At 34.3% G+C, this 19,004-nt stretch overlaps 2 protein-coding genes across 9 annotated transcripts in view; one reads left to right on the top strand and one right to left on the bottom strand.

Moving 5' to 3' along the window:
- LOC148939978 (BUB3-interacting and GLEBS motif-containing protein ZNF207-like) overlaps positions 1-5,180 on the top strand; it is a 106,374-nt gene extending 101,194 nt beyond the window's left edge. For both annotated transcript variants that reach the window (XR_016143429.1, XR_016143430.1), the window contains one exon: positions 4,692-5,180. The gene's annotated coding sequence lies outside the window, so the exon portion shown is untranslated. The remainder of the gene's footprint in view (positions 1-4,691) is intronic.
- A 1,082-nt stretch (positions 5,181-6,262) lies between these two features.
- The window catches only part of ema (C-type lectin domain containing ema), a 191,540-nt gene continuing 178,798 nt past the window's right edge, over positions 6,263-19,004 (bottom strand). For 3 of the 7 annotated variants that reach the window (XM_089106377.1, XM_089106376.1, XM_089106382.1), the window contains 2 exons: positions 17,280-17,470; positions 6,263-7,558 (listed from right to left, as the gene is read on the bottom strand). In XM_089106377.1, coding sequence (XP_088962503.1) covers positions 7,325-7,558; positions 17,280-17,470 — 425 coding nt within the window. In that variant the 3' untranslated portion in view covers positions 6,263-7,324. Of the gene's footprint in view, positions 7,559-10,016; positions 10,273-14,337; positions 14,383-17,279; positions 17,471-19,004 lie in introns of those variants that run through there. The other 4 variants (XM_089106378.1, XM_089106380.1, XM_089106379.1 and 1 more) reach the window with 4 other exon arrangements.

Below are 19,004 nucleotides of genomic sequence, written 5' to 3'. Positions count from 1 at the left end.
GCAGCCATATTCGACCCTCTATGATTTGGCATTGCCAGTGCTTCTCACAAAAAAAAACAAAAAAACAAAAAAAAACGAAAAAATATCACGGCAGATGATGTCTGGTTATTTTAGTCTATTAAGGATCAGCGGCGTCAATTCACAAAAGAATTAGGGGAGGGGGTATTTTTCAATATCTATTGAGTGGGGGGGGGGATTTGTCATTTTTACAATTGTTTCAATGAAAATACCAGTGCAAGGCATTTTTCAATGAAAATACTGTCATAGCTATTTTACTGAATGGAAACTTAATCCTATTAAATAATGTTTCCATCCTGTTAATGTTAATATAGTAGCCTATTTTATTTTTATTTACCTATTCACTTACCTCGTCTATTATGAATATATTATATGTCACTATTGCCGAATTTTCAATTTTATGAGTATAAAACAAGCACTAAGTCTCATAAACAACATTTTGGGCTATTTCTCTCATGTTAGTTTTTTTTTTTTAATAAAACCGTGAAGACTGTTTCTCAACATTAATTTTTGCCAAAGAAATTATTCCATCACTGGCATGTCCTATTCTTAAAAGAAAATATAGTTTTATTTGACATAAACAGTTTTCTATTACGATTTTCTTTTTCTTTAGTTTATTCAGTGCTACTAGTAAGTTAGTTTTTATGCTTAACTCATTCACCTGCAATGACCAAATCTACAGTTGATAGTAAAATATAAGGTGAATCGAGGTAATTCTCGCGAGTTCTAGAAAACTTGTGATGCCCCATTCACAGTGATATTTTACGAATACCGAGATTTAGCTAGCGCTAATTCAAGCCAATCAGAAAATTCTATGAAAAATATGATTGGCTCAAATTAACGCAAGGTAAATCCCGGTATAATCAAAATGTCTTTGCGAATGGGACTCTATCGACTCGAAAGTTAAGAGTTGAAAATCCTAGGAAGGATGAGCATTACGCACCCGAGTGAACTGTAATCAATTCTTCTATTTTAGAAAATCATTCAGAGTAAGTGGCATAATAGCGTATCTGGTGATAGGAAAAAGGAAAGGAAATTAGGAAAACAACACTGTTTGAACTTAGTGCTTAGAATGAAATCGGATACAATTACTCAATATATTATATTTGTTTACAGATGGATAATTTACTTATATATTTATCAGCACGGCAATTTTATATATCTTCTCCCGAGTAACTTCGCCCGATTCTCATCTCTCATTTCGGCTTATATATCAGCACGGCAATTTTATATATCTTCTCTCGAGTAACTTCGCCCGATTCTAATCTCTCATTTCGGCTTATATATCAGCACGGCAATTTTTTCTTTTCTATCAAAAATATCGATGTCTTCAATTAACTCCCAAATCTTTCCAGCCAAAACATTATAGAGTAGGTGTTTATTGATAGACTCAAGAGAGATGAGAATCGGGCGAAGTTACTCGAGAGAAGATGAGAGATGAGTGTTGAACCCAGCCTAGAACAAGCCTGTGCTACCTTTGATTGTAAACTGTGTTTGCTTCTGTTAAGTATTCCATGTACTTCCAAGCATTTCTTTGTCTAGCTTTAAAACAAATTAATTTCTGCACGTTGTCAATCCAGTTTTTCATTTTTTTCTCCTTTTTTTGTTATAAAAAGAATAAAACTTTACAACGGAAGTGCAGTTTCATTTTAAATTGCAAAAATGTTCCAGTGTAGAAAAAATAAATTCTTAGACCACACTGGCTATACATGACAAACGAAACTCAGAGAAGAGAGAAAGTAACAAAATGGAAAATAAAATCAAAAAGGGTGAAAAAACGAGGATTTTGTCAGCCAGCGAACCATGAAGAAGACAAAATATAAGCAAATATTTCGACAAGGACCTCCGCCAAGTCGTCCTCATTGATAAAAAAAAACAAAAAACGGAAGAAAAAAAAAACGAGAATCTAACCATTCGAAGTTTACTGTACAAAGACAGAATAGACACTGAAGAAAAAACCAGGCAGGAATCAATGAAAATGAAATTTACCAAGATGATTGTGTAAGGATCTTTCGTCTTGCATTAATTTTGGCTGGTCTACAATTTCGGTTTTCATTAGATATGCAAATAGGTTCTTTTAAGTTTTTTCGGGTGAAAATATTGATTGAGTCCTTCAAGATTAAACTGTCGTAAATTGGGCTTAATGAAATATCTCCAGTATCTCTATTTATTGCTAAATTTTGGTTCATATATTTTTTTATCTCAATTACCTCCTTAAAAGTTTGTGGTACGCCATTAACAGTTGATATTAAAGTTGCCTCGTCAAACAGAACTAGATGGGTCGGGTATTGGCTTCGCATATTTTCGTAAACCCGACCCATCTAGTTCTGTTTGACGAGGCAACTTTAATATCAACTGTTAATGGCGTACCACAAACTTTTAAGGAGATAATTGAGATAAAAAAATATATGAACCAAAATTTAGCAATAAATAGAGATACTGGAGATATTTCATTAAGCCCAATTTACGACAGTTTAATCTTGAAGGACTCAATCAATATTTTCACCCGAAAAAACTTAAAAGAACCGATTTGCATATCTAATGAAAACCGAAAGTGTAGACCAGCCAAAATTAATGCAAGACGAAAGATCCTTACACAATCATCTTGGTAAATTTCATTTTCATTGATTCCTGCCTGGTTTTTTATTCAGTGTCTATTCTGTCTTTGTACAGGAAACTTCGAAAGGTTAGATTCTCGTTTTTTTTTTTCTCTTTTTTGTTTTTGTTTAGCACTGAGGACGACTTGGCGGAGGTCCTTGTCGAAATATTTGCTTATATTTTGTCTTCTTCGTGGTTCGCTGGCTGACAAAATCCTCGTTTTTTCACCCTTTTTGATTTTATTTTCCATTTTGTTACTTTCTCTCTTCTCTGAGTTTCGTTTGTGTAGAAAAACACAGACGAAAAAGTATAAATCAACATTTTTGGGATGGTTTTCAGCATAGCTGTGTAGCTTGAAGCAATTCATCATTTTTGGCTGCTATTAATTAAAAAAAAAAGTATTTTCGATGAAAGTAAAGAGTGAAGATGAAACTTAAAAAGAACAATAATTATTGCTGTGCAGTTTATGCAACATGCATCTGCGATATAGGTTCAAATAAACCGACTCGTAATATTTCCCTAAATTAATATGAAAGCACAAATTCAATGCAACAAAAAACGATTAGGACGAGAAAAGTCCTTAAGTACCCTGCAGAAAATAAAAGACTAATTTGTAAGGTTCTCAATAATCTTTCACCGGCTATGAAATCAGTAAATTTTATTATACAATTCTAATCCTCAAGCAAGATCAGTGTTCAGTAAAGCGCTAGTTTTTCCCAATTCTACAAATTTAGGGAAATGCTACGAGTCAGTTAATTTGAAATAATGTCACAAATTTATGTTGCATAAACTGCGAAGCACCAATTTTTTTCGTTTTAAGTTCCATCTTGGCTCTACTTCTATCAGAAAAGCTTTTTTTATTATTATTAATTTTAGAAATATACACAATAAAGCTTACACAAATATATTTTATTTCAAAGTGATGAAACTAAAGAAGTCACACGAGTTTCTATTAAAATATATTTTTAAATTTTGAATTTAAATCAACTTGCTGGAAGTGATGATAAAGTTGAAAGCCGTGGCTAATTGGAGCCAAGCCAAGACAGATAGACTCAGTGAGAGGCATACATATATAGGTTTTACTTCAAATCCCTTTGAAGCTTTCCCCTTTTTTGTAGGACTGGGATTCCTAAGTCAATATATTGGCAAAAAAGCCAACGTTAGGTTTTAACATAATGCGTTCTCGGCCCCCTGCGTTCCATAATTTTCTTCTATGGTTTCCATAATTTTGTTAATAAAGTATTGTATTTTCATCATATTTTGGTATATTTCATTATGATTAACCTAACTTTAATTCTTGAGTGTTTTCGAGATATTTAACAAGTATCAAATAGTCTAATACCGATGTATAGATAAGATTACTATGGTTACTCTAGTTAACTTAACCGAACATGATTCATTTCTTAATATAAATTTAGTTACAGTCAGTGCAACTAACACTCGACCATTCGGGAAACCGAAAATTTACTCGATAGCCAATATTTATAAACTCATTGGAACGATGTAAGTTATCCGATATAGTTAGCACTGGTTAACACACACATTCTTCTGTTTTGAAGAACAGGAATCCAGAGTAAGTTTTCTATTGACATAATTTCTCAACACCAAACACCCACTGTTGTAATTGAAAAGGTGTTGTATGACACTTTCTAACAGTTATGTTTACAAAAAGCCCTGTTGAACAAAGTGCGCTCAATCGAATGATTCAACCCCTTTCTCTAAACCTCGTTTGGTTCTCAAGGGGATTGAAAGTTTCTATATTTTCGAAGATGTCTTATAATCTCCTTTTCAGAAATTGAGAATCACTTTGAATTTGGAGCTTTTTACGTCCACTTTTTTTGGTTAGCCTAATAGCTAAACAAAAGATTGCTTGCATAGAAAACTTCGTTACCAATGGCAATCGAAAAACTCAGAAGTTTTTTTTTATTTTTTTATTTATTTTTGAATCTGATATAAAGGTGATAGATACCGCATTTTAATTACCACATAATGAATGTATTCTATTAGTTTAAGTATAGAAAATTTATGAATGCATTTCTAATCTGGCTATTGTATTTAATTTTCTCTATTTTCAGGACTCTGTTTATTCTACGCTATTGCCACAGTCAATAAATTGAAAATCAGCTCTAAAAATGTTGCATCCAACGTCCATAATTAAATGAAATGAAGACATTTACTGATAGATGAAATATTTAATTTCAAACCAGAAGATAATGTTAAAGCTCGTGGACGCACACGATATTATACCTCACTTTGTCCGGATGTGTAAAAAAAAGGTTGAGATTGCTAGGACACCTTTACAGATGAAGGATGACCGATTTCTGAAGATTGTGCCTTTTGCCCACCCGTCTTGGACCAAATGAAAAGCAGGTTGTCCTTGAATTGGGTAGAAAAAGGATATTAGGAAGGATTTAAATAAAATTGGAACTTCATGAAAGAGGGTAAAGAGTGAAGATTTGAATAGAATTGGGATGGGGAAGGAGTGTGCACAGCTGTGATGGCCTCAGACGGCTTGTTGCTGCAGTGAATTTTTAGTAGCAGAAATAATAAAAATTTCTTACTTGTTTTTACATTTTCAATTTATTGTAATTATAAACGGAAAGACAGTGTAGTCTAAGCAATTATTTGGTCATCATCTGGTAGAGTATGTATTTGTTTCTACTACCATTAAGTTTGCCCAGTTACTGAGGGCCCAGGGCCATTCCTAGGGTTTGTGGCCCCCAGTGCAAAGTTAACAAACCCTCCCCTCCACCAAAAACAGATTATACGAACAGCAAGCGACCAGCAAAGAAAACAATTTCTCGGTCGTGCCCCCCCCCCAGCAATCGCGCCTGGGGTAGCTTGCGCTGATCACCCCTTCACCCTTTGAACAGTCCTATCGGAAGCAGAAGAGAAATTAGCATGGAACGCAGCCTATAGAAGAGTGAGCTGCAATCTTAGATACAAAAACAAACTTTAAAAAACTATTACCAAACGAACCATTTAGAGGTTCATTTGATTTTAGTGTTTTGACTAAGTTTACGTTTTAATTTATCAATCGTCTGGCGGATAACCCGTCCAAAAATGTTTGGTGTTTCGCTAACTTTTTGTCTTAAATATCTTTTAGAACACACTTAGTCAAATTCAGTGGTAATTGTGCACCAAGATGCCAATTCAGAACTAAGCATTGTAACAACAAAAGAGTAGTACCATTCCCCATTCAACGCTGTTTCCACATTCAATGATCATTATCGTTGTTCTTATTCTTAGGGAATATCCTTATGACCAAAAAGCTAAGAGTTGGTCCAGTACTTACACGGTGAACCACTAAAAACTAAATAAATAGAAAAAAAACGGACTTGTTCAGGTAGGATTCTAAAGAGTTTATTTTATTCTAAGGAATATGGTTACCAATCTTAGCAGAGCGCTGGCCACTTGACTTCCAATTGCTTTGCACATCCACCAGGCATTTGGTGTTCAATTAAAAAGGTCTACAGTGAAAATTACAGGCTATTTCGGAAACCTCTATATTTATACAGGAAAATAGTGTTTTAAATAGATTATCCTTGATTTTACAAGATAGCGGACGGAACTTTTTTATTAGGTAATATGTAATTCTCTATTTTTAGTGAGGCGCACATTAACTATACATACTCCATAATAACAAAATACGCCGTTTATTTCAAGAAATAAATCTAAACAATAAAAATTCATATAATTCCATTCTAAGCTTAAGCGAGATTTGTACCTAAAAATTTTTACGAGTGAGGGGGACTAAGGATGCTCTTTCCGATAGTGGATATGGGTTCAGTCTCTATTCATCAATTTGAAAAAAAAAACGAATATTTATTGTTAGAATTCTTTTCCCTTTTTTATGGAAAAAAGTGTAGAAAAGATAGTTTTTTACTTTGAACAGTTGAAAATTCAGTTTGCCTTTTTATGCAGATTCATTCCAATTAGCATGTTGTCTGTGGAAAATGTTTGATTTACGCCTTTGTGACCGTGTATTAAGCAATAACATATGTCGAAAATGAGGTGTTAAAAGGGATGCGGAGCTTTGGCCCTCACAGAGTGACGTTTGAAATAGTTGGATCACGACCTCCAGAAAGCAACAGACTATATTCCTCGAATAATTGTTCAGATTGGGCTAATTGGCTTCTTGAAGCAACAAAAAGAAGGGGAGAAAAAATTAAAATAATGACCAAACCAGTGTTAAATATACGGGAAGATTGGATGACCGGCTCATTGGCCACTTTTTGTAGAGAGCTGGCCGCAGACCCCTCAGAATAATGTGTAATTATTTTCAAAGGTGAAGGATACCAACCGAGATACAAATGTCTGATCCGAGGTAAAAACCGAGGTAAAAATGTACTTTGTGCTACAAGCACAAAGTACATGTAAAATTACCGATCATCAAAGTAGAATTTTGAAAGAGAAAAAACAATTCTTATTTCTCCGATGAAAAATTTGCCCCATCATCTGCTCCTAAGGCAGATATAAGGAGTTAATACACTTGGCAGCCCTGTATTGGAACATGGATCATTTTTTTTCCAAGCTTGCCAGCATTTAAAAGCCCCCCCCCCCACCTAAAAGTAATTGGGATAAGCCCTAAAGAGTAGTTATTTTAACACATACACATACCAAAACGATGTTAAAACTTATTTGAAAACCTTTCTTTGTGGAATAGAGATGGATAAGGACCGTAAATTCCCTGAAGAATCCACCTTAATCAAACTGTTTCAATTTTCCCAAACTTTTTCTTTCCTTTCACATTCGCTTCTTGACTGGAATCTAGATTTTCAGCACTCGAATCTTTGTTCATTTCTCCCCTCACATTTGTTTCTGCTAGTGAGTCACCAATTGGATTGCAAATAAATCCTGTTTCAAAGTTTCTTCTTAGGTCACCTTCCCTTGGAAATATCAAATTTGGGTAAAAGATATCACTACTATTAACAGCAACTCCCTGAAATATATTGTCTAATTATTACAGCAGCTGGTCGTAACTGTTCAGTTACTTGGAGCAAATATATATATATATATAAAACGGAAAAGGGTTTGTTGGAGCTCTAAGGTGCAAATATAGGACCAGTGGCGTCAAAGAAAGGGAGGGGGGTTGTGCACTCTAGATCTATTCCTCTCACATAAGTATTGAAAAAAAAAACCTTTTTGGGGTATTGTCATTGAAAATACTATTTGTTAATATTTTCGTTAAAAAAAACGGGAAAAAAAACAATCCCCCCCCCCCATCAGAAATTTTCGTGAATAGACGTCCCTGTATAAGACACACTAGCCAGTGACCCTATCAGAAACCAGACATAAAAAATAAAATGCGAAGCATATACTGTTTAGTGAAGACTGGGGAAGATAGTTTGTCCTCAAAATGCCTCCCCCCAACCAAATACGAAAACAAATCCTGAAAGCCAAACAGCTCCCGAACCTCAAAAAAAAAAAAAAAAAAAAAAAAAAAAAAAAAAAAAAAAAAAAAAAGGTGTGCCTACAAAACAACATATAAAAAGCTTCACCTTTTAATCAAACCTATTGACTGTATGCAATTTCTATAACAAGATGCGTTCAGTTTGAAACCAATCAATATCAAGTTTGCATGAATGTGTTCAGTCAGTTTAGAATATCTCTATCTTGCCTATCTCGATATAATTATATCGTCGGCTTCACCAAGCCTTAATAACAGGGGCAGCAACTAGGGGAGGGGGGGGATTTGTTGTTGTAGACTTTCTTTTGCCAACCCCCTACACTTTGAAAAAATCTTTTTGGGTGTTCTCATTGAAAAGATCGAAAAGTAACAAACATTCCTCCTTAGATTTTGAAAAATACATTTTGCCTCCCCCCTACATTTTCGAAAATTGGCGCCATTGCTTGCTAAAAATATCAAGGAGAATCAAAAAGGAAAGATCCTTGTACTTTGAAGGCTCACTAACGCTACGCTAATTCTACAAGTTCCCTCGGGCACTGTTACAAAATAAATTTCTAAAGATTCAAGCACTTTTCTTTTCCATTTTCACAAAAGCCACGACAAAAGCCACTTAGACTGATCAAGACATTTGAAAACAACAATTTTAAACAGGTTTTCCCGATATTTCCCAAAAGAAAATAGGGTTTTCTAAAATTTCTCTGAAAATTAACGTTAACAAAAATTAACGGTTCGTATTTAGTAACTGAGCTTTAGTTGTAACAGAGCTTAAAATGGTAGCTTTTTCCGTCAATAACTATTTCAACATTAGGTTGAATTTATTGAGTGACTTTGACAAGCAAAAAAACAAAACCCCATGGCTTCCAATATACCATTGCAATCTCGACAAGGTTCATAGAACTTGTCAGGAAAACCAGCTGAACCATCTGTGAGGCACTGGTACGAATACTAGGACTAGTTAGCCACAGTAATTCAAAAGGAGCTGTCCAAAATTTTTTTGAAGCACTTCAACCCATTAAATCTGAAGAATTTTTTATGGGGGGGGGGGATTTTCCGCTACCCATTGGACAAGATGTTCCTTTTACCATCGAAAGACTAGAAACATTTTTAAAATTTGTCACACAAACAGTTTCTGAGTATGCGCTTTCCTATTTTTAGGACAGTGAGCATCTACAATATCCAAAACCAAATTATTTTGAAAGATACAGATTTAATGTTTGAAAAATAACAGAAGCGGCACAAATACTAATAAGTGCTAAAAAATTCGTGTGGCAAATCGCGAAGTAGCCGGTGCAGAGTGTAACGTCGCACGTCGTGCATTATATAAGTTGCTTCCTCGAGCAGTCGCCGCGTTGATATCAACGTTGCTTATCACGTTTCACCAGAAAATGTGCAGATGTGTTTCCTGCATCCAAGCAACGAGGAGAGGGTTTTGCTTCGTCAATACTCCGTTTTCAGTATTGATCATGCAATATCAAAACGGAAATCTACCAGGTTCATCTTTGGTCTCTTGTCTACCCCCATGTTATATAGAGTGAATGCATTTTATCCCCTCGACACAGAATGACATCCCATCCCCTTAAACAAAGCAATTTATATCGGTTGATTTTTTCAATTCTCTTCGATCTTACCTGGTTCCTAACATGTGTAAAAAATTCTCTTTCTTCCTGAACTCGTTTTGTACTCTCTACTCGGTTGTAAATCTCTTTTCCACTGGGTTTTCAGCACCAATAAAAGGACCCAGAAGGCCTTTTTTCCAGCTTTTCAATCTTCTGTAGAATTTAAATCGTGGAATGTAGTTCATTCTTTTCAATTACCAGAGCAGAACTATCTGACTGTAGTGTCATCCCATTCTTCCTTGATCAAGCAATTTAAAAGAAGAGATACAAAGAAAGCAGTAGTGCTTCTTGTAATACAGTTGAATACGATGGTTTGCGATCTCAATAAACACTTCAGATCCTTTAATTATGGTCCGTCTGGCAACATTCCATACTTGTTATTTTTTAGTATTTAAAAGGAAATATCGTTCTGCGACAAGAAAAACCGCATCAAAATATTATGACTAAAAAACCCATAGAAATCATCAACAAAAAATGTATTGACTTTCAGTATCACTTGGAGATTTATTTATTTAAGATTATGCATTAAAAATACAATAACCATTACGGTCACCATCTTGGCTCGACGAATGATCACTTACAGGTGGGTCACGCACTTGATTAAGCTAGTATGGAACTGTACATTCAATGCTGAAATACAAGGGAGATTAAAATGAAAAATCTGGAGCACATTAATGATGCTTGGCAAGATCAGCAAAGCTTTAACAAGTAAGCAGAATTTGATAAATACTAAATCAACGTGTGGAGCCAAAATAGACAAATTTAAGTGATTAAAGGGGAAACGATTGAATAAGAAACTTTTAAGACTATAAGGTAAGTGAAGGAGTAGAATTTATGACTCAATTAGAATTTCAGTTATTAGAATAGAACATTTTACTTTTTTTCCAATTGTACTTTCTGTCCACCCTTAACGTCACGAACACTGACCAATGGAGGGAAAAAGTAATCAGCGCAAAAACGGGCAGTTAATGAGCTGTGGAATTAAGGGAAAAGGTGGCCTCTATTGATAAATTCATTAAATAATCCAAAATATTTTCAAGTCATAGGGGAAAAAAATAAACCGATAAATAGATATTTGTTAGGACTTGATCAGGAAGAGGATGGCTCATGTTTCAGTCGCTTCTGTCTGGTTCAAACCGAAAGAAAAATAATCTCTTTTTTCTTAATTTTTCTTCCTAAATAAATTTTTTCACTAATTAACCTGGAAATATCACCATCTTTTTCTGGCCGACACTTTCCTTTTTTAATAATTTATTATTCGTCTTTGAAAATTCAAACAAAATCGTAATATTTAGATTTTAGGGTAGCGTGGGGTCTACTTTTGTTAAAGTTGGATGTTCTATGTGCTTTGTTTATTCAATAAAATGTTCAAAGACAAATTTTGAAACAGGGATTTTTTCAAAATATTAAAAAAAAAAAAAAAAAAAAAACAACAATTAATGACTGTGCTCCCCCCTGAAGAGAGATCTACAATAATTTTATTTATTTTTGTTACTGTAAGATTCTCGTGGCTTCATTATAGATTTGCAAATTAGTCGTCAGCTGAATGTGTGGGGAGTTCTCATAACAGACAACGATTCTCCAGAAACACCATTTTTACATTGAACAAAGAATCGATAAAGCCCTTTATCCTTAGGAAGCGTGGTGATGACCCCCAAAAGATTTGAGTGTCTTGCCGCAACTACTGCGCTTCAGCTTTGCAGATAGGAACACCAAGCCTGTGTAGCCGACCCGGGCAACCACAGAAGTACCCAATTACATAGAAGATTACGGAAAATAAGAAGAATATAGTTAAAAAGTAGAACCCTCCACCCCTTCAAAAGAAGAACTATTTATAGCTCTGTGGTATAACGTGACTGAGATTATATTCGCACATGACTGTTATCACTCAACTTTGCAACCATAGTTGTAGACACCAAAACTTTAGATTGGTTGAGAGCATTTATCAATATGAAGGGGGAGAGGGTATTGATGGGAAGGCGAATCGCAGATATACTGGTGTACTATGTTCATTAAAAAAAGTTAAAAGTCAAGTGCATAACAGGATTTTTTTTTAACGAATGTCAAATATAAGTAAATTAATGATTGTGCTCTCGTCCTCTGAATACATATTTTATATGCCTGAAGACATAAGCAATAATTTTATTGATTTTTATTACAGAAGAATTCTCAGGGCCTCAACAATTAGGTTACTTAATAATACATCATTAATTTTGATAAATATTCACCAGCTGAACAGGTAGCGAATTCAGACAACAGACAACAATTCTCCAGAAAAACCATCCTTTCATAAACAAGGGATGGCTAAAGACCTACTTAACGTTGGGAAGCGTGGTAATAAACCCCAGATGACTTGAAGCAGGAATCTTGCCGCAAATACTAAGCTCAAACTCTGCAGATAGGAACACCAACTCCGTGTAGCTGACCCAAACCAACCGGAGAAGCACCCAATTACGCAGAAAAACACGGAAAATAAGAAGAATATATTTAAAAAGTAGGACCCTCCAACATTTTCAAGGTAAGAACCATTTATAGTTCCGTGATGCAACGCAACTGAAATTATATTCGCACGCTATTATTTTTCATCAAACTTAACTACTATACGTGCACACAACCAACACTAAGTTGGTTAGGCAGAATTTTTGTGGTAGGAAGGAGGCGGGGCTGATGATGGGAAGGCAAACACCAAAAGCGTTAAATTAAAGTTCAAATAGGGATAAAATCCTTTTTAATAGACAGTGATAAAATTCACAAAAATACTAGATATTTCGGTCACATATGCAGTGACCATCATCAGTCACTGATGACGCCAGAAATTATCTACGCCAAAAAGCGTATTTTCTGAGCATAAATTCCAAATTTTTTCTGGGACTTATTTTGAATAAGTTTGATCATTCTCAGGTGGAGTCTACTCCCCCGCTGCGTACGGCATGTTTATTCGAGTTAAGGAGCTTTATTCGTAAAAAGTAAAGTGACTTGACAAAAAAAAAAAAAAAAAAAAAAAAAAAAAAAAAAAAAAAAAAAACAGGACCAATACTTTAGCTACCATAGGCTCCAAATGTTTTACAATAATACTGTATTTATTGAGTCGTGGCAGCTAATAGCCACCTGACGAGAGTATTCAAGTTTAATAAATAAATAAAAACATTTTTTTTCACCTGAAAGTAAGGAGCAATGTTAAAACTTAAATCGGACAGAAATTAATCCGCATATGAGGGGGGGGGGGTTGTTCCCTCCTCAACAATTCGCTCTTCATACTCAAGTACCTTAGAACTTATAAAACAGTTTCTTAGTCTAATTAAACGGCTCTTACCCTCACATACGGAGTAATTTTGCTTGTTTTCAGTTTACATTCAGTTGAAAAAGCTTGTTTTAATTTAATTTCTGATCATTTTCAAGTAATACTAAAAAATCCAGCTTCCCGTCATGAAAAATTCCCTTCCCCCACAGAAAATGCCTCAAAGTAAAGTCCCTCCAAAATAAAATATCCCAACCCCCGGAAAATCACCCGCACAATTCCATTCTCACTGAAAATCCCACAGGAAAATTTCTTGCGGACGATTCCGCGTGAAAAAATTCTCTCCTAGGCATACTTTTATATGAAAAAGACTTAATTTTTGATCATTTTTTAAATCACGTCAAAAATCCCCCTCCCGTGGAAAATTTCCACGGAAATCCCCAACTCCCAGTAGATAGTTGCTCCTGCGGAAAATTCCTCCATGGAGAATTTTCACGCGGAAAATTCCCTCATGGATAATTTCTCACGCGGAAATACGAAAAATTTCTCCCAAGGAAAATTACCCTCCAAGAAAAAACCCTCCAGATAATTCTAACCCTGCTAAAAATTTCCCCCGGAGCATCTTTACACGTTACACTTAGTCGGCAAAAACAAAGTAATAAAAAAAAAAAATGCGAAGGAATTTTGGCCAATTCTCCCAGTGTAAAATTTTCCCTAGAAAGCTCACCCCCCCCCCAAAAAAAAACTTCCCTCCCCAAGGACACTTATCACCGTAGAAAATACCACCCCCACCAAAAAACAAAACAAAAACAAATAAACATGCCTGTATACTTCCAGATAGCAAATACTATACGTAAACAATGGGTAAATTTCGTAACTTGCAGCCCTTTCACAAGGGACTGTGGGGGCCGTGTTATTAACAAAGGCACAGTTATTGGACCTTTCAACTATGCTGAACAAAATGACTATCACAAAATTTTGATCGGACGACTTTGAGGAAAAAAGGGGGATGGGAGTGTATGATTTTGTATAATTGACTCCATGAAACATTTTTGTTTAACTGAACTTTTCAGCAATGTGGTTTAAATTGGAAAAAATTTAATAATTTACAATTCTTTTAACTCAAATCATAGTGTAAATCATCGCCTTTTGGGCGCTTTTAGTGCGTGACACAGCTCATTTCCTTACGTTTCAGGATCAGGCACGTAAATTGGGCTACGGTCAAGAAGGAGGGGCTGCGTTCCGTACCCCGCAAAATACATTTTCTCTAAATTTTACTCATTCCATTAAAAGCTCATTTGAAAGATTTGTGACTTTATTAGACAGCGGGTGAAACTAGAACAATGCTGAGGAGATGAAATTTTCCAGTCCAAAAGCAAAAGAAAGTTGAAAATTAGAAAGCAAATGGCAAACTTAAAAGTGCAGTTAAGCCAGGAATATGTGTGATAAGTTCTTACTTATTAAATTCAAATATTGAAGACTTGGCCAGACATTCCAGGCTGCTAAAAAGAAAACGAGCAGTTTTAATAGCAGCAAAATAAAATGTTAAATCAATTCTTCAAGGATAAAACCATCGACCGTGTCCCTTATTTTCGTTACTACGACTTTGCTTAACAAACAAGTAAGGAGCATTGTTATATACCTTACTCTTACCCAATGTGTGGAGATGAAGAGGATGATCTAATTCATTTTTTGGATTTTTGCAAGGAATTAAATGGTCTGAGGAAAGAGTTTTTTTGGGGGTGGTATACAAGGGAGGAATGGATTGATATTATATTAACTGATAGAAGTTTTATGGGGATTAAGAAGTTGGGAAAATTTGTGGGTACAGGTATGATACATAGGGACCATCAAACTATTTTTTTTGTAGTTTAGTTTGGATTTAAGGCTGTGTATTTGTTTATAATATTCATATTATTATATTTTTGTATTAACCATGGCCCATAAATGTTTTTAATGTTAATAAATATCATATAGTTGAAGTTGCTTTTCCTACCACATGGCGACTTTGTTTTATTTTTAATTATGTAGGTAAATTTAATTATTTAATTATATTAATTCAATTTGTCCTTAATGTAATTGGGTTATGCTCCGACGGTACAGAGTTTTTGAGATTTGTCCATAAATGGATGAACTGTTTCGTAGATTTGCAGACCGCTGCAATAGAATTCTCGATTTTCCACTAATTTGTCTTCTATTAAGTGCCTAATATCGTACCGGGCTTCTCCCCAGAATTAAGGGCCAATTTGATAAGAGAACCCTTGGTCGCTTTTTTTTTTTAGATTCGTAAAATTTTGTATGAATTGTTGATTTTTTGACCGCTGAAATAGAATAGTCAGTTTTCCACTGATGTGTTTTTATCAAATGCCTAGTGTCGTAAGTTGTCATAGTATTTGGTCCTTGTTGAGTGAGTGTTTAAAACTTAAGTTGACAATAATTCTGCATAATTTTTGCCAGTGTCTTTTTCCTTTTCCCTTTTCTCTGTTTTTCATATTCCTCTTAGTGCGTCTTTGTTATGTATAGAGGGTGTCAATAAATTATGATTAATACTATTATATTAGGACAGAAACTCAGGAAGCTAATTGCAAATTAATTAATTAATGCATCTAAACAAACAATTAATTGTTAATCTGTTGTATAACTAGCCAAAGAGCCTATCGGACCACCGGCATATAAAACCGTAGCGTAGACTTTTTTGCAAGGATCCGAGATTTTTGTTTGCCCTCTGTCCTCAAACGCAAAGTTAAAAGTATCCTAACCCCCTTCCCCTAAAAAACTTGAAAATTTCAAATTCACCCCCCCCCCCGTCGTTAGATAAAACAGGGTATACTCTCTTTTGATCATTAAAACTAACCGGATTAATATAGCAACAGTAAGAGATATATTGGCTTCAGCTACCTATTGCATAGCTTCACAAGACAACTGATCGAGTACAAAGAGACGTGAAGATCTGAACAATGACAAATTCATATAAAATAAGATATAAATATATTATTCAAAATTTTTTTTTGCAACCTAAAAGGACTGATTGTATTTCTTTCCCTTCTTGGATCAAAGTTTATCCAGGATTCTTGTCTAAGGAGAAACTCAAATATATTCGCTTATGTAATGAAAACTATATCTTAGTATAAAACTATTTAAGTTAATAAATTCATTTAACACGCATTGTTAATACTTGTTTAGAATAACACCGTGAATTTAGAGTTTAATTTAAAGCGTTTTTCTTTTAGTGTTTGTTACTCTGTGAGGAGATTCTCTTTGATGCCTCTCGTCAATGCTGAAAATGATGACTGTCATCCCAAAGAAACTCGGAATTGTATCCAGTTGAGACTTCCAAGGCTTGATGAGGAGAGTGTTCAACTGACCAAAGCAAGTTTTTTCAACAGAAAGCAAGGAGCCATATATGAGCCATATAAGGAGCCATATCGTAAAGAGCAACCCTTGCTCTTTACGCAAAAGCTATTGAAGTTTTTTAAACATACTTTTCATTCAAATTCAACGGCCCCTGTGTTTAAACAGTCTTCCTTAAAGAATCATGACAAAATTCTAACTTTAACATAAGTAAAGTCAAGTAAAACAATGAAACAATGGTTTTTTCTTAGCCGATATTTTCATTCTATCAAAACTATCCACTTGCCCAGAATTATAATTATATATATATCATTCCTTTTACATATCTGATGCCACTGTTGTTGATATAAACATGAATTGGAAAACATTTTAAGGGGAATAAATTCGGTTTTAGATTCACAGTTATCCTAATCAGATTTATTGCATAACATTTTTGAACTTTAAATTTTACAGTTATCATAGTAAAGTGATTATAGTCAGCTAGATAGTTTTATATGATGAAATCGGCAAAATAATTTTGAAAACTGCCAATAGAACGCTAGAAGTTTTGTTATTGTTAAATATTGACTAGTAGACACTTCCGCACATTATTATTTCACAACTTTCGAATCTCTGAAGTGGATCTTTATCCTGTTATCAGTCATATTAGAGTGGATCTCATAATAGCTGCATTTGAAGAATATTGAATGCATAGGAGGAAGGGGAGATCAGAAAGGATTTCAGCAAAGAACGTCTCAGTTCCTCTTATTCTGAGACGGTCAAGTGTAATTTCATATACTACTTACCAAACAAAGTCAAATTTTTCATTTGTAACCATAAAAAAAGAAAGAAATCTCTTGCCTAAAAGCTGTTACGGCAAGCAGCTGAAAACATTATTTTTTCTTTAGTACAGAATTAGGGCAATACAAGTGACGCTCTTTCGTTTTGTCCATGATGGTATATATCGGGTGCATTTTAATGTGCTTACTTTTAGCTCGTTTTAGTCAATCACAATTTAAAGGATACAATTTTACTTAAAAAGAACTGTTGAAAGAAGAAAAACACGAACCTGATCTAAGTTTTCGTCACTTTGGTAGGAGGTTCCACTTAAGTCCGCTAGGGGGATATCTTCCCCCATTGAGCTGCCAGGCCGAGACTGGCTACTTCGTGATAGGAAGGATGACCCAGCCACGGCTCGAAGTAATGGCGGATGAGCAGAGTGGGATCTGGATCCAGATCTAGTAATAGATGAGCGACGCTCTAAATTAAATAAAAATAAGTTTTGAGTTTTATCAACTAAAAACTGCCGAGAATAGCAGAATATCAAACAATTTTCGGGGCAGAGTCTCATATAAGAAAAGAATATTTTATATATCATCGTAGTCTGTTTGTTCTCTTATTTGACGTATTTCCAAGTAATTATTTCTATAGCTATAAAACAGGTGAATTCCTTCAAGTTATATTGTTTCAACACCAACTATTGAATTTTTTTTTTCTTTTTTTTTAAGAAAGACTAAAACTCTCCAACGAAACTGCAGACCCATTTTGAACACGAATCGTCCTCTAATACTTCTTCTTTCAGATTAGAACAGAACATGTATAGAAGGAAGTAAAAAGTAAGAAGTATCTTCTTTCATTAAAAAGCACAATCTCGTTCCTCAGAAATAATTATAGACATCTGTTTCGAATACGTCCAATTGCTATCCCTACAGAATTTTACATCTTGTGTTTCTATATGAACTATAGAATTTTTATAGCGTGGTGAAAAAGATCTTTCTACACGGCGTCAATCAATACGAGCAAGCTTTTAAAGCCTTGAAATGACTTGAAAAAGTAAAAACTACAAAACTTACAACTGTTTTTGACTTTAATCGGGGCAGTTCCCCAACAGGTTTATCAGATTAGATGTTCGGCGCTGCCCTTACAGAATCATATACCAAAAATATATAGATGGAAATTTAAAAGTCTATAAATAACATTTTGTGCCAATTGAAAGCCTAATTAAAATACATACATTTTTCAGAGGGAATTTTTCCTGTTGCGATAAAAAACAGGAGAGAAAACACAAAAAGAAGATTCGTTGCTGGTTTTGATTTTGATGCACCGGCTATCTGATGGAAAAAAAAATCCATGGTTTTTAGGTCTTCACTAATGAATCTAATTATGTAGAGTGGAGTGGGTAATATGAATATGTACCCATCCCTAGGGACAGCTTTGATCAAATACAGAATGCAGCTGGGCAAAACATTCATAATCAGCCCGAGCAATATTATAAAAGGACTATTGCGACATTTTAATTCAATTAATCAAAAACTTTTTTCGCAAAATAATTTTTTTTTAAGTAAACAACTCCATTAAACCAAAAATGAAAAAAATAGAATCAAATAATATACCAAGCATACAACTACCACAAATCAGTATCAATAAATAAATGAAACCAAAAACAAACAGAAATTAAAATAAGTCAAACTCAAAATGAGCAGAAATTAATATAAGTAGGGTTCTAAACCCCATGCTTTTCTAAAAGCAGAATATAATTTGTACTTTACTGAAAAAAATTCAAATGAATTTACTGAAAAAAATGTGCATTGTCAGTTTAATATACATATGCTGATATTTATTAATTAAAATCTTAATTAATTTTTAATTTCTTAAAGTTATAAAAGTGGAAACATTTAGAAGATTTTTTTTCAGTAAAATACAAATAATATTCTGGCTTTTAGAAAGCATACGGTTTAGAACCCTACTCAGATTAATTCCTGCTCGTTTTGAGTTTGACTTATTTTGATATCTG

The sequence above is a fragment of the Artemia sp. Qi Xiang Cuo genome, chromosome 20 (genome assembly GCF_049724085.1).
Source record: "Artemia sp. Qi Xiang Cuo chromosome 20, ASM4972408v1, whole genome shotgun sequence".
NCBI classification, from domain to species: domain Eukaryota; kingdom Metazoa; phylum Arthropoda; class Branchiopoda; order Anostraca; family Artemiidae; genus Artemia; species Artemia sp. Qi Xiang Cuo.
Note: the sequence above shows the minus strand (reverse complement) of the source record. Positions and strands in the feature narration are given on the sequence as shown.